The 14,331-nt window shown below is 39.6% G+C and overlaps 1 protein-coding gene across 1 annotated transcript in view; it reads left to right on the top strand.

Annotated features, from left to right (window-relative positions):
- Lrrn1 (leucine rich repeat neuronal 1) overlaps positions 1 to 13,436 on the top strand; it is a 33,866-nt gene extending 20,430 nt beyond the window's left edge. Inside the window, exon 2 of the mRNA XM_031382799.1 lies at positions 10,209 to 13,436. Within this exon, the coding sequence (XP_031238659.1) occupies positions 10,465 to 12,615 (2,151 nt within the window). The 5' untranslated portion in view covers positions 10,209 to 10,464 and the 3' untranslated portion in view covers positions 12,616 to 13,436. The remainder of the gene's footprint in view (positions 1 to 10,208) is intronic.
- The last annotated feature ends 895 nt before the right edge of the window (positions 13,437 to 14,331 follow it).

Below are 14,331 nucleotides of genomic sequence, written 5' to 3' on the forward strand. Positions count from 1 at the left end.
CTGCATCTTTTTATAACACCCTAGGTTGTAAAAACTGCTGCCACACCCAAAGGGAGACAGGAAGAATAGGGAGCCAACACAGGTACAGAGCCAGGTTTGGATCCCAATCTGTTGGTGCAAGTCTGTACTGAGTCATTCTGAAGAGCTGCCCTTTCTGGTATATTTTTCCAGTCCCTTCCTTTTTTGGCTGTTGGCAAATAAAGAGATAATTTCAGGAGTTCCTGAAAGCAATTTCCATCTTTCTCACAATAATATGAAGTTTGTGTGTGTGTGTGTGTGTGTGTGTGTGTGTGTGTGTGTGTGTATTCAATACCATTTCTGAGTGCCAATTCTATGCACAGCCTTCTACCAGACTATCTGATGGACACACTTCTGAATAGTTTCAGGAATACTTTCAAGAAGCCTTCCCTTTTGAAAATATGCTGAGGCATGGCACATAGTATAGGGCTCCAGTGGTTTTATAAGGGATATTTTCTATTATTTTCAATCATAGCATCATGCTGGAGTTTTGTCTGTCTTGATCTTGTGTAGGTCCTGCACATAGTAGTCACCACCACTGTGAGTTTCTGTGTACAGTTGGCCTGTTTTGTCCAGAGTACAGTGTATCTTTGTAATCACCAACTGTCTCTGGCTCTTACAATCTTCCTACCTTCTCTTCTGCAAATTATCCCTAAATCTTGGGATAAGAGGGCATGATATAGATGCCCCATTTAGGAATGAGTAGTCTTCTTGGCATCTCTCCCTCTCTCCCTCCCTCCCTCCGTTTCTCCCTCTTTCCCTTTCCTTCCTCCCCCTCCCCCTCTCTGTCCCCTACCAGTTATGGATCTTTCTGTTACTCACCATCTTGTGAGTAGAAAGATGAGTACCTCAAGGTCAGTATAATACTATTTCCATTTAGCAGAGTGTCTGGGCTTTCCTGTTTTTCTTCTATGTGCTTACACTGACATCTAGCAATTCCTTGAGCATTTGTTCTTTATTGTGTAACAGAGATGGAAAATGTCTAATCCATGGAAGACTATCTAAATATATTTTGTGACCCCCTTGTTTGCTCAAGCTTTTATCAAACATTTGCAGACTGGACACTCTGTTAAGAACAGTGTCTACTGCGATGAACAAACATAACCTTGGGCCTCTCCAACACTCTATGAACACAAAGTCACCTCTGATTACATGCATAATAAAAACATACAGGGCAAAGCTAAGTCTTGGCAGACACTGGGATCCAGCCAATAGCCTGTAAGCTGCTCTGGGCCTGTGTATGGTATCTGGGCGAAATCAAACCAAGGCAGAAGGTTGAAGTATCTAAACTTGATCCACATGTCAGTCTTCAGTGGCACTATTACACATACATATGCATCTCCAGAACCCATCTAGATGTAGTTGATCAAACTGTCATGAGGCAAACGAATTCACAGCCTATATAATGATCCCAGGTTAATGAACAGCTGGATTTGGAGAATGATAGCCATGCTGCCTGCAATGGTAGTTGCTGTTCACATCTGGCTATTTAAACCTAATTGAAGTCAATCAAAATAAAATAAAGCATAAACATTCCATTTCTTGTTCCCACCAGACACATTTCAAATACGAAATAGGTACTCAAGAGCTGCCATGCTGAGTTATGTACATACAGAATGTTTCTGTCATGGCAGGGAGTCATATTGGGTGGTACTGATGGAGCAGGGTGGTCACAGGATGGCAATTCTGATGTATGTTTCAGAGAACCAACATATTCACTCCTCTCTTTTGACATATGTTGTCTCCTATCATCACTTGTATACATATCTTGTTCTCTCTCATAAGGCTATAAGCTCTTTCAGGGCAAGATCTGGTTGGTGGTGTTCCTGGCCCTGTAACATCATAAAAGTGAAGATCTTTTTAACTGAATTAAGTCAGTCAGATTCAGTCAGTATCATCATTTTGGATGTACTGCATGCAGATTGACACCATATTAAAGCAGAAACTGGAAGAAAAGGGTGGATTGGATAGTAGACTTCTCTCAGTCACAAGTATGTGTGCATAGGGTGGAGCAGGTCTGTACTAAATTGAAAGATGGATATTTGTTTGTTTGTTTATTGTTTGTTTTGTAAGAAAAAGTTTTAAGAGTGTCTGCGAAGTTAAAAAATGATTCATTGCTTCAAAGAGGTACTTCTTGTCTTTTCACGAACTAACAAGTTAATCCCCTTAGTTTAGTTTATTGCTTCCGTCTAGCTGAGATGTGCATAGGAGATAGAGTGGATTTCTATCTCTGGCTTCTGTTGTTGGTTTTGTTTTATGTTCTGTTTTTGTTTGGTAGATGGGTAGAGAATGAAATTTGCTGAGAACATTATTTTTAACAACAACCAGAAGTGTGAATGGTTAGCCTGTCATCCCACCTCTCTTGCAATGAAGAGGCATATAAAGGCATTCTCACAGAATGAATGCAGAGGAGACTTTTTTTTTTAAAGAGATTTCCTGTGGTCTAAAAAGTTGAAATCCTAAGTAACTAAAATGTGAAGATTTAATTAACATTTTATGACTTGTTTCTTATCTTCAAAATAATGGCACTTCTGCAAATGCATTCTGAAAGTGAATTGGACGGGGAGGGGAGGGCTTTCAAGAGGCAATCTTTTTCTCTTTTTTGTTACAGAATAACAAATGCATTCTATATACATCACCAGCAATTCAGGGTAATAGCAACCCCCATAGAACCACAGAATTTTTCATATTCCTAATACAAACCATTACTACTTGTTTTTGTGTGCCTTGGTGCTTTGCCTGAGGGATATCTGGGTGAGGGTCTCGGGTCCATTGAGAATTATAGTTACAGACAGTTGTTAGCTACAGTGTGGGTGCTGGGAATGGAACTTGGGTCATTTGGAAAAAGCAGTTACTGCTCTTAACCACAGAGCCATCTTCCCAGTCCTCAAGAGGCAATCTTAATTCATGGGAAGTTGACAAGTTGACCTTTCCTGAGACCTGCCCAGGAGGACACCAGCTTATACCCATACATTATGATAAAGCATGATTAACTGAGGTATCTACTGTACTCCTGATTTTCCAAAGCAAAGATTAAAGAGGAGGTTATGGTGGGAGGGTTCAGAAGCCACAAAACTATTGCTAAACTGAGTGTGGTATTTTTCCTATGTTACTAATACATGGTTGATTAGTTGGACACCAAAGGCCAGTGAACCTTCAAGATTGAGAATGAAGAAGAACCAAAAGATCATTTACAGCCTTGCCGAAATAGCCCAAGCTAAGTGAAGAAGTATGGAATTCAGGGCCAGTGAGATGCCTCAGTTACACGGGTGTTTGCCTCCAAGCCTGACATCCCAGGCTGATAACCTGAGTTGAGATGCTGAAAATGAACCAATTTCTATAGATTGCCTTCTGACCCACACATATGTAGGATGGCATATCTCTCCCAAATCAATACATGTAGTTTAAGGTTTTTAAGAAATAAAGAGGAGGTGGTATTCTATAAAAGGCAGGTGGCTGGAGATTTGGAATGAAGTCAGAGTTCCTATCCAAATATGTGACCCGAAAGCGAAAGGTTGGTTAAGATGCTCTTCGCTATCTCTGAAGCCTTCCTCCAACTTGGCTTCACCAGATCTTGCAGGGAAATAGCCTGCTTGCCTTTGATTAGTGGGAGCCCAGTCACAGTCTGAGGCTACTGCTCTCTCTCCACAGCTCTTGTCAACCATGCCAAGCCACCCACGTGGACTGAACTCTTGCCAGCTGGCACCGGACTATTGACTTCTCATTTTTCTTTTGTTTTGTTGTTGTTTTTTTCTTTCTTATAATTTTCTTTGGTGATTCCTCAGTCCACCCAGACCAGCCCTGCCCTGTTTACCATGCCTGGCCAACACTCCTCAAAGGACTAATGTGCTGGCCATGCCCAGCTCCTCTTAGGAGCTGAATGAATTGTGACCCCAGCTTTTATGCTTAGCTTGGAGACCAGCTGCGCCTTTGAGCTTTTCCCAGAGACATTGGCTGAGGCTGCACCTGCAGGGTGATGAATTTGCCCTGGCCTGAAAGAAGGAGGAGAAAGAAGGAGAATCAAAAGATCACTTGTGCCCATCCTCTCTGCACACTAGTGTATTTATACCACTCAAACCCACCAGAGAATTGGGGAGTCCATTAAATAATAATTAAAGCATAAAAAAATAAAAATGTGGGAAAGAACAATTATATTTTGCTTTGGGAGCCAGAAAAATTACCGCAGATATTTAAAGTGAGCTTCAGAAATGCTGAATTGGAGCATTTGGGACTTGCTTTGTCTCTCTACCAAATAACTGGGTCATTTTGATCATCTAGGGAATATCTAAAGTTGTATCTCCATTTCTTTTTTAAATAAGACCTTTCCCCTCCCCCCAAAAAAAGTAAAAATGGGGCAAAATGTCTTTTTTAAAAAAAATCTAATGAAGTTTTCCTCAGAGCAAAGCTTCATACCTTAATGTTTCTAATTGTAGCTTTTCACACATGCAGTCTTTACAGATAATATCCAGGCGTATCTATCGAATCATTTAGCTATCAAATGTTCTCCATAACTCAGCAGTATCAGTGATCACATTGGTCAATAAGTCAGAAGTTACAACGTGCCTACGTGCTATAAAAGGCCTTAGAGAGCTGACGCTGCACAGTCTGCACAGCTGAAATATGTTTGATTGGGACTGGCTTACTCTCTCTTCCACTGCCTACTACTCTGTTCAACCTACCAACAACATTCCTGGCCCTGGGAAGCCAAGAAGTGCTAAATTTCAGAACATTGGAATATAAAATCCCATCTCTCCCATAGTTTAATAACAAAAAGGGAAAAGAGGGCAGAGGGAGGAAGGTACATTATTTCTCTTGCAAATAGTTGGGAGTGTAGTTTTTCAGGGCATCAGAATGGGGAGATCTGATGGATCCTGAGTCTCCTTCTGGCCTGAGAAGCTATGAGGACTTCTGTTCTCCATTTACTTAGTTACAGGAGTTATTCAAGGTCACCTAGAAAGTTGTGGTGAAGTCAAAATGAATCCTTTCTCTGGCAGGTATTTCATTGTGCTGTTTGGCCCACTCAGGCATACTGCTGCATTGCTAGTTGATGAATAATGTGGGCTCTCAGGAGAGTTCTCTATGCAAAAGAGTCCCTGCAAGCTCCCTTCAGCCCTTGTGATGGGATATGCTTGGTTGTTTGCTAATGCACTGTAGAGACAGATCTTTGCCTCCTGTTTGGATTTAACATCTCTAATGATTTTTAACAAAGACAGAGTAGTCCAACTTGGACAGTGTCTGAACCAGGAATATCACCACGAAAACTGGCTAGACAAAGAAATCTAGGAGTGAGGAAGGGTCAAAGATGAAATAAAACATCTGAAACATTAATGTATAGCCTATGTGTATTAGCAGTTCAGATGCACTTTCCAGGTCTTTTTTCCTTTAGAAGGGAAATAAGATGGATTCCCCCATAAGGGATTTGCTATCATCTCTTTCTCTGGCTTCACCTGCAGTATCCATCTACATTAGGTTCTGAACATCAGTGGGCATCCTCTGCTGAGTCACCTACTCAATGATTCCTTCTGTCCTCAATGTCCAAAAAAAAAAAAAAAAAAGATTTAGATTCAATAAGAGGCAACAAATCTGTAAATATAATATCTAACATCTATTGGGCACTTGTGATGTGCCAGGCTTTCTGTAAAAAGTGTTAACATCTGCTCTCTCAGTTTTCACTATACTTGCAAAATAGATTTTATGATTTTCATTTTCAAAAAGAAAAAGAAACTGAGACTTAGGAAGTTCTAGCAATTGGTCCAAGGTCATAGGGCTGAATTTCAAACCACGACTTTCTCAAAGCTGTACTTTTGATTCTAAAGTGAGGTTTCTGTTTGGTTCAAAAGCTTAAAGTCCTTGAGAGTGTTAACAATAAACACTTGTGTGTGCAGCAGAAGTCAGCATGGACTTCAGGCCCAGGACAAATCCTTCTGGAAGGTTAGTCCACAGTGCTGACTTCATATTATCAAATTATTACTACCTCCACATGGGAGGGGCTACTGGGATAATTTGTACTGATAGAATAATTCTTTTGTTAAGCCTCTAGGCTAGAGTAAACAAAATCGCACTGCATCATTACTAAAGTTATTCTTAAGAGGAAATATAAAGATTCATACTGCAGTGGTCCAGTCTTACAGACTTGAGAGGGCCAAATGATGTTTAACTTTCATTTTTATGTGTATGAGCATTTTGCCTGCATGTATGTATTCACACCATGTCCATGCCTGGTGCCTATAGAAGGTTCTTGCGTTTGCTATTGCTGTGATGAAACGTGAAACATCATGACCCAAGCGCAAGTAAAGGAACAAAGGATGTATTTTGCTTATATTTCTATCAAGGGGGAATTCATAGCAGAAACTCAAGCAGTACAGGAACTGCACATAGGAGTTGGTGCAGAGGCCATGGAGGGATGCCGCTTACTCCCTTATTCCTTATGGCTTGCTTGGCCTACTTTCTTATAGAATCCTGGACTACTAGCTCAGGGATGGCCACACCCACAATAGGCTGGACCCTCCCACATCAGTAACTTACTTAGATAATGCCCTACAAGGTTGCTTGCCTACAGCCTGGTGCTGTGGATGCATTTTCTCAATTGAGGTTTCCTTCTCTCAGTTGACTCTGTGTCAAGTTGACACAACATAGTGCCAGAAAGTGCTGGCACTAGAGTTATAGGACATTGTGAGGTGCCATTTTGGTGCAAGGAACTAACCAGGGTCCTTTCAAAGAACAACAAGGAGCTCTTAACTGAAGAGTCACCTCTCCAGCCTGCCAGAACTATATGTAACTATCTGTCCATCAAAGGAAGTTTGCATATAAAAGCAGATGTCTTAAGTCATTCTATCTTCATTTGAGGATCAAATTTAGTTTTCCATTGTTGTAACTAGAGTACCCAGAGTTGGTGATAATTCCAAGTTGGAGGTGCAAAAGATTTGAATTTTTGGTTGTTGTTGTTTTGTTTTGTTTTATCATGCTGGGGATCAACCTTTGGTGTGTCATGCACACAATGCAGTCCTACACTGAGATATGTTCTCAACTTGCCATTGGTACTTTATTTGGTACCAGACATTCATTTAGGTCTGGTGCAGTATTTGGTCTGTAGCTTTCTATCTATTAATTCCAGTTAACACTAGTTGAAAACAGAAGTGGTAAATTATTGTTCTATGGATGCTCCCAGGTACCTTCCATGCCCCAGACCCTTAGAAGCTTTGCTCATTCTTTACTTCCCACTCATGAGCTGAGAACAGGATGACATGACTCAATGAAATGCCAGAGATCCAAGTAACTTTTGAGAGGCCACCATGAGCAGTGCTGTTTCTAAGACATCAGGCTAAATATTTCCACATAGGTCACTTTACTTACTTAAAATAATTTTCATGTGTGTGGAATATGTAAATGGCCTTAATTTTAACTATGAACAGGGATTTAAAAAAAAGAATTCAAGTAGTTTGCTTCTGTATCTACAAAATGGAGAAGCCAGCATTTGGATATAGATCAGTTGACCCCTTCCTCCCTAAAGAGAAGTCTTTCTACATTCCCACAGCCTTTGTTTGTTCAACTTTTCATGCAGAAATAGAGATATATGTAATCATGATTCTATGGCATATGCGTATTTCTTTTTTCTCAAATCCATATGAGCTTAATGCATACATTAAGCATTACGTCCCACCAAATATTATCATTTTGGTTAACATCCAAACTAAAACAAATAAGGAAGGTGAGAGTATGGGTCATTTCTATAGTGATGATGCCATGCAATCCATTTCCCTTGGGATTTTATATTCAGAGCAGAGTGTACCACACATATCTCATTGGGAGAAAAGAGCATCAAATGTAATTGTCTAATTGTTTTAAAGACATCTATTGAAATGTGTCCCTTGCCAAGTTTGAGCCTTTATGGCCATAGTTTGTTCTTTAAGGGATTGTTTCCTGAAACTGCCAGGTTTTGTTTGTGGAACATTGTTCTCATAATTAGCAGAACATTTTCTTCTCACATTTGACAGATTTAACCAGCCAGTCCCAGAATAAAGCTGGTTTGTTTTTTACTTTTGTTTTTAACTAATCTACACTAGCCATTTTTACTTTTACAGAATTTAAAATAGTTAATTTATATATGTGATGAAAGGTAGCCTAAATTATAATGCACTTACTGTCATTTTTACAGCATTCAATTTACTCTACCCCGTTTCTAAGTTCAGTTTAACTCAATATTTTAAGACTGTTCAGCATCCATAACTGGAAAAAACACTTAGACACTAATCCCTTCACCTGGTTCTTACCTTTCTGCTTTCTGAGTCTATGATTTTAACAACACTGCATCCTTCTTAAGAATGGAATCAACACAATATCCTATTACCTGTATGTTAATCCCCCATCCTTAGGAGAACTGGTCAGAGGATGACCCAGCACCCCAAATACCAAGAAATAATACATACTAAAATACCTAACAATAAAATGATGGGGTATTTGCCTATAATTTTGTACACACATTCCTGTGAGGAATACTTTAAAACATTTATGTATTACTTATAATACTCAAGTCATTTGAATTCTATGTAAATGATATGCAATTCTATGTAAATAATGTTAAGCATCTGTATTTATCCAACACAGTCAGACATTTTTTGTATACTTTTCTTTCAAGGTTGATTGAGTCAGTGATGTGAACCCCACGGACACTGAAAGTCAATTTTGTACAACATATTTTCTTTATCCAATAGTCTTATTGACCGACATCTAGCTTACCACCAACTCCTGACTCTTATAAACAATTTTGCAGTGGACATGGGTAGGCAGAAGGCATTTTGATATCTTGCCTTTATTTTGTATCTATACACAGAAGTAGATTGCTGCCTCACATAATAATATAATTTTTAAATACATATTTTTTAATTCTTGAGAATTTCATACTATGTTTATAATTTTTTGAGAACATCCTACATTGTTTTCTATAATGGCCACACTATTGTACAGCCTCACCAATGCATAAAGGATTCAGTTTCTCTGTCTTTGCCACCAGGCCCTATTCTCTACATTCTGACAGGACCATTCTAATGTTTTTTATGGCTTTTGTTCAACTGTTGGACTTACTAATGCAGTTATAATCTCTTTTCCCAGTAAATAACTTCTAAATATTTTCTCATATATTTTAGGCTGCTGTTATATTTGCTGGTTTCTTTCGTGCACAGAAGGCTGTAACTGTGAGACCATGCTACTTGTCTATTTTTGCTTTTGTACTGAAGCTCTTGGTGTCATTTGCAACAAATAACTGTGAAACTCAACAGTGAAACTTTCCCTTTTTGCTTTCTTCTTGGAATTTTATTATTTTCTATCCTACACTTAGGCCCTCGATATAATTTGAGTTAATTTCTTAAGATGATGTAAGCTAAGGTCACTGCCTTACTCTTTCCATGTGGATATCCAGTTCAGCCAGTATTTTCTGTTGAAAGAACTGTCCTTTTCCCATTGTGCAGTCCTTGTCAGAGATTGTTTTTATTTCTGGGTTCAGTGTTCCATTGGTCTAGATGTCTTGTGTTCATCCTTTGTATTCTAGAAGTGTCATTGTACACTGCCAAAAGAGCAATATTCAGGATTGGAAGACATATTTCATGTGAAATCTGACCTTCTAGTTTCTGAGATTCATGGCTGTTAGTCTATGTCTTTTTACTGGGGAATTGAGTCATTTGATATTAATAGGTATTAAGGAAGATTAATTGTTGTTTCCTGTTATTTTTGTTGTTAGAGTTGGAATTCTGTTCATCTCTGAAAACAAATGTGACAATAGTGAAAATACCATAGATAATTTAAGATGTGCAGAATCTTTCATGAACTATCATCCATGTTTTGGTTTTACTAAGAGTGACTGTTCATCATTTTAGAAGCATAAACATGCACTTTCTAAAATAATCTTGGTCTTTAAATAAATGGTATCTTTAGGTTTTCCTGGGTATTCCAAGTATGAGTGTGTGTTTAATGCCTATCCTAAAGTGTGTGCAGTTCTAATTATAAAGACAAAGGAGTTCTAGCTAATGTTAGTGCAATAAGTAGACCATAAGAGCATCCTAAGGCTCAGGGTCTGCTTGGATATTCTGAAAGCATTCTGAACACATTTCTTCAGCTATATGAGTGGCTATACCCTTATAGTAAACAAAAGGCAGTCTACAGAATAAGCATAACATCTCCCCTGATCTGATTTTCAGACACATCTCAAGACTTTGATTTGGCTGAAGTTAACTCCCACAAGGACCTGTGCACATGCCTGGAATTGAGTGACACGGTTCAAGGACTTCAGATTGCTTCCTGCCTCTTGGGAAGTTCAGAAAACCACACCTCAGACTCCAGAATTCTGTTCAAACGAGACTCGCTTGAATGTTTACACTATCTGCTCGCTGTTCTACTTGCCACTGAATAGTGTTCAGATCTTGGTCAGGAACTGGGTGTGGTTGGCAAGCCACCATGGCCAGATTGAGCACTGGGAAAGCAGCTTGCCAGATGGTGCTGGGCTTGCTGATAACTTCATTAACTGAGTCTTCCATACTGAATAGTGAGTGTCCCCAGCTTTGTGTTTGTGAAATTCGTCCTTGGTTTACCCCACAGTCCACATACAGAGAAGCCACCACTGTTGATTGTAATGACCTCCGTCTAACAAGGATCCCTGGCAATCTCTCTAGTGACACACAAGTGCTTCTCTTACAGAGCAATAACATCGCCAAGACCGTGGATGAGCTGCAGCAGCTTTTCAACTTGACTGAGCTGGATTTCTCCCAGAACAACTTTACAAACATCAAAGAGGTAGGGCTGGCAAACTTGACCCAGCTCACAACCCTGCATCTAGAGGAAAATCAGATTTCAGAGATGACGGATTACTGTCTGCAAGACCTCAGCAACCTTCAAGAACTGTACATCAACCATAACCAAATCAGTACAATCTCTGCCAATGCCTTTTCTGGCTTGAAAAATCTCTTAAGGCTGCACCTGAATTCCAATAAGTTGAAAGTGATCGATAGTCGCTGGTTTGACTCCACACCCAACCTAGAAATTCTCATGATTGGGGAAAACCCTGTGATTGGAATCCTGGACATGAACTTCAGACCCCTCTCCAACCTGAGAAGCCTAGTTTTAGCAGGAATGTACCTCACGGATGTTCCCGGAAATGCCTTGGTAGGCTTAGATAGCCTCGAGAGCCTGTCTTTCTATGACAACAAACTGATCAAAGTCCCTCAACTTGCCTTGCAGAAAGTTCCAAATTTGAAATTCTTAGACCTCAATAAAAATCCTATTCATAAAATCCAAGAAGGGGACTTTAAAAATATGCTTCGGTTGAAAGAACTGGGGATCAACAACATGGGAGAGCTGGTTTCGGTGGACCGCTACGCCCTGGATAACTTGCCAGAATTGACAAAGCTCGAAGCAACCAATAACCCCAAGCTATCGTACATCCACCGTTTGGCTTTCCGGAGCGTTCCAGCTCTAGAAAGCTTAATGTTGAACAACAACGCCTTGAATGCTGTGTACCAAAAAACAGTGGAATCTCTTCCCAATCTTCGTGAGATCAGCATCCACAGCAATCCCCTGAGGTGTGATTGTGTCATCCACTGGATCAACTCCAACAAAACCAACATTCGCTTCATGGAGCCCCTCTCCATGTTCTGTGCCATGCCACCTGAGTACAGAGGGCAGCAAGTGAAGGAGGTTTTAATCCAGGACTCAAGTGAGCAGTGTCTCCCGATGATATCGCATGACACATTCCCAAATCATTTAAACATGGACATCGGTACAACACTTTTCCTAGACTGTCGGGCCATGGCTGAGCCAGAACCAGAGATTTACTGGGTCACTCCCATTGGAAATAAGATAACCGTGGAAACACTTTCAGATAAATACAAGCTGAGTAGTGAAGGCACCTTGGAGATAGCAAACATACAGATTGAAGATTCAGGAAGGTACACATGTGTTGCCCAGAATGTCCAAGGAGCAGACACTCGAGTGGCAACAATCAAGGTTAATGGAACCCTTCTAGATGGTGCCCAGGTGCTGAAAATATATGTCAAACAGACAGAATCTCATTCGATTTTAGTATCCTGGAAAGTTAATTCCAATGTCATGACATCAAACTTAAAATGGTCATCTGCCACTATGAAGATCGACAACCCCCATATAACATACACAGCCAGGGTGCCGGTAGACGTTCACGAATATAACCTAACACATCTGCAACCTTCTACAGATTATGAAGTGTGTCTCACAGTGTCCAATATCCACCAGCAGACTCAAAAGTCTTGTGTCAATGTCACAACCAAAACAGCTGCCTTCGCCCTGGACATCTCTGACCATGAAACCAGCACAGCCCTTGCTGCCGTGATGGGCTCCATGTTCGCTGTCATCAGTCTAGCATCCATCGCCATTTATATTGCAAAAAGGTTTAAGAGGAAAAATTACCACCATTCGCTTAAAAAGTATATGCAAAAAACCTCGTCCATCCCACTGAACGAGCTGTACCCCCCACTCATTAACCTCTGGGAAGGTGACAGTGACAAGGACAAAGATGGCTCAGCAGACACCAAGCCAACCCAGGTCGACACATCCAGAAGCTATTACATGTGGTAACTCAGTGGGTATTTTGCTTCTGGTAGTAAGGAGCACAAAGACATTTTTGCTTTATTCTGCAAAAGTAACAAGGTGAAGACTTTTGTACTTTTGACTTTGCTAGTTGTGGCAGAGTGGAGAGGATGGGTGGATATTTCAAAGTTTTTTAGTATAGCGTATCGCAAGGCTTTGACACAGCTGGCAGTGACTCTCAGCTTCCAGTCTGTGTTTGGTTTTTATCCTTATCATCATTATTATGATTATTATATTATTATCATTATTTTATTTTAGTTTATGTGCTAAACTCAATAATGCTGTCTTAACTACAATGCTCAATAAAAATGATTAATGACAGGTGGGGGTTCTCCTGTGCTTGACCCCTTTCTTCTGAAGCCATCAATACGAAGAACCAAACTGTCCTCTCAACAGCTAACATATGGTTTGGAAGCAGCATTAAATCTTTTGTAGCAACCTGGTCTACAGACTTTTACTCAAGCTAAGACTAAACTTGCTACTTTGTTGAATGATGTTAGTTGACTGTACTGTAATGTTGTATCAACTGAACTGAATGTTTGCCTTTCAGCAACAACTTTCTTTTCCTTCCTCTTTGTTTTTTAATAGTTAAAGAGGCTTAGAACAAGCTAACAGGCAATAGAAATATGTATATCAGATTTTCTAATGTAATGAACTACATGTTAATTGTTACTATATTCTTTTTATCTTTAGTAGACACTTTTAAAGAAGAAAAGATAATTTTGTTGTGTTTAACTCACCAACTTGGTGTATAATGAAGACAGAAGTATAATAAATTAGTTTGTTCTGATTTTTTAGAACACTTGCAATAATGTATCATTTATTAGTTCTTGCTAGTTGCCTAGGTAACATCTTTCCCACCAATGCAAAGGACCAGTATGACATATGTGTGCATGCTCCCTTTTATAGTCAGGTCCTAAAATTGTTTGCTTTCTTTTTGTAAAGGAAGAAGTATCCATTTTAACTAAGACATCCTGAGCCAGTGGAATGGCTCAGTGAGGAAAGGTTTCTGCTGCCAAAGCTAACCTGAGTTTCATCCACAGGCCTCGCGTGGAGGAAGAGAAGACAGACTCTGAGTTGTCCTCTCACCGCAATACATGCTCCATGATATGCACACCCAAGTGTATCCACAGTCGTACACACACATAATAAACAAATTCATTGGAAGAAGTTAATTAATGGGTACATTTTAATGAACAGGATTTCTATATTTTCGATACCACTGAACAAAAGCTGTTAAAGAAAGTATTCATACAGAGAAAAAGTGCATAGTACTATAAACCAGATAGGTGTTTATATAATGAAAAAGAATCGCCTACTATTGTAACCCAGGCATAACTACACATAGAATGTATCACTCTCTGTCTTTCATTTATTTTACAGTATGACATTCCCTAATGTTTCAAAACTTATTATAGTATCCCATTTAATAGCTGTCTATGTGCTTATGGGGTATCAATTGCTATGGAGATGTCTTCTGGCAAAGATGGTTGATAGAAGGCAGATTGATATCCTAAGGTCAGCATTTGTCATCCAAATATTACACACACTTTATCTCAATTGACTGTTTCAGGACTGCATAGAAGCTATGTCTGTGAAGTTCAGAACAGGGGAAATTAGGTTTGCAGCATCCTAGGAATGTTAGACAGAGCAGATTAAAAAGTATAGGAAGATGACAAAAGACCTGTCTGAACATCTGTGTTG

Source organism: Mastomys coucha, unplaced genomic scaffold (genome assembly GCF_008632895.1).
Source record: "Mastomys coucha isolate ucsf_1 unplaced genomic scaffold, UCSF_Mcou_1 pScaffold20, whole genome shotgun sequence".
Classification (NCBI taxonomy): Eukaryota; Metazoa; Chordata; class Mammalia; order Rodentia; family Muridae; genus Mastomys; species Mastomys coucha.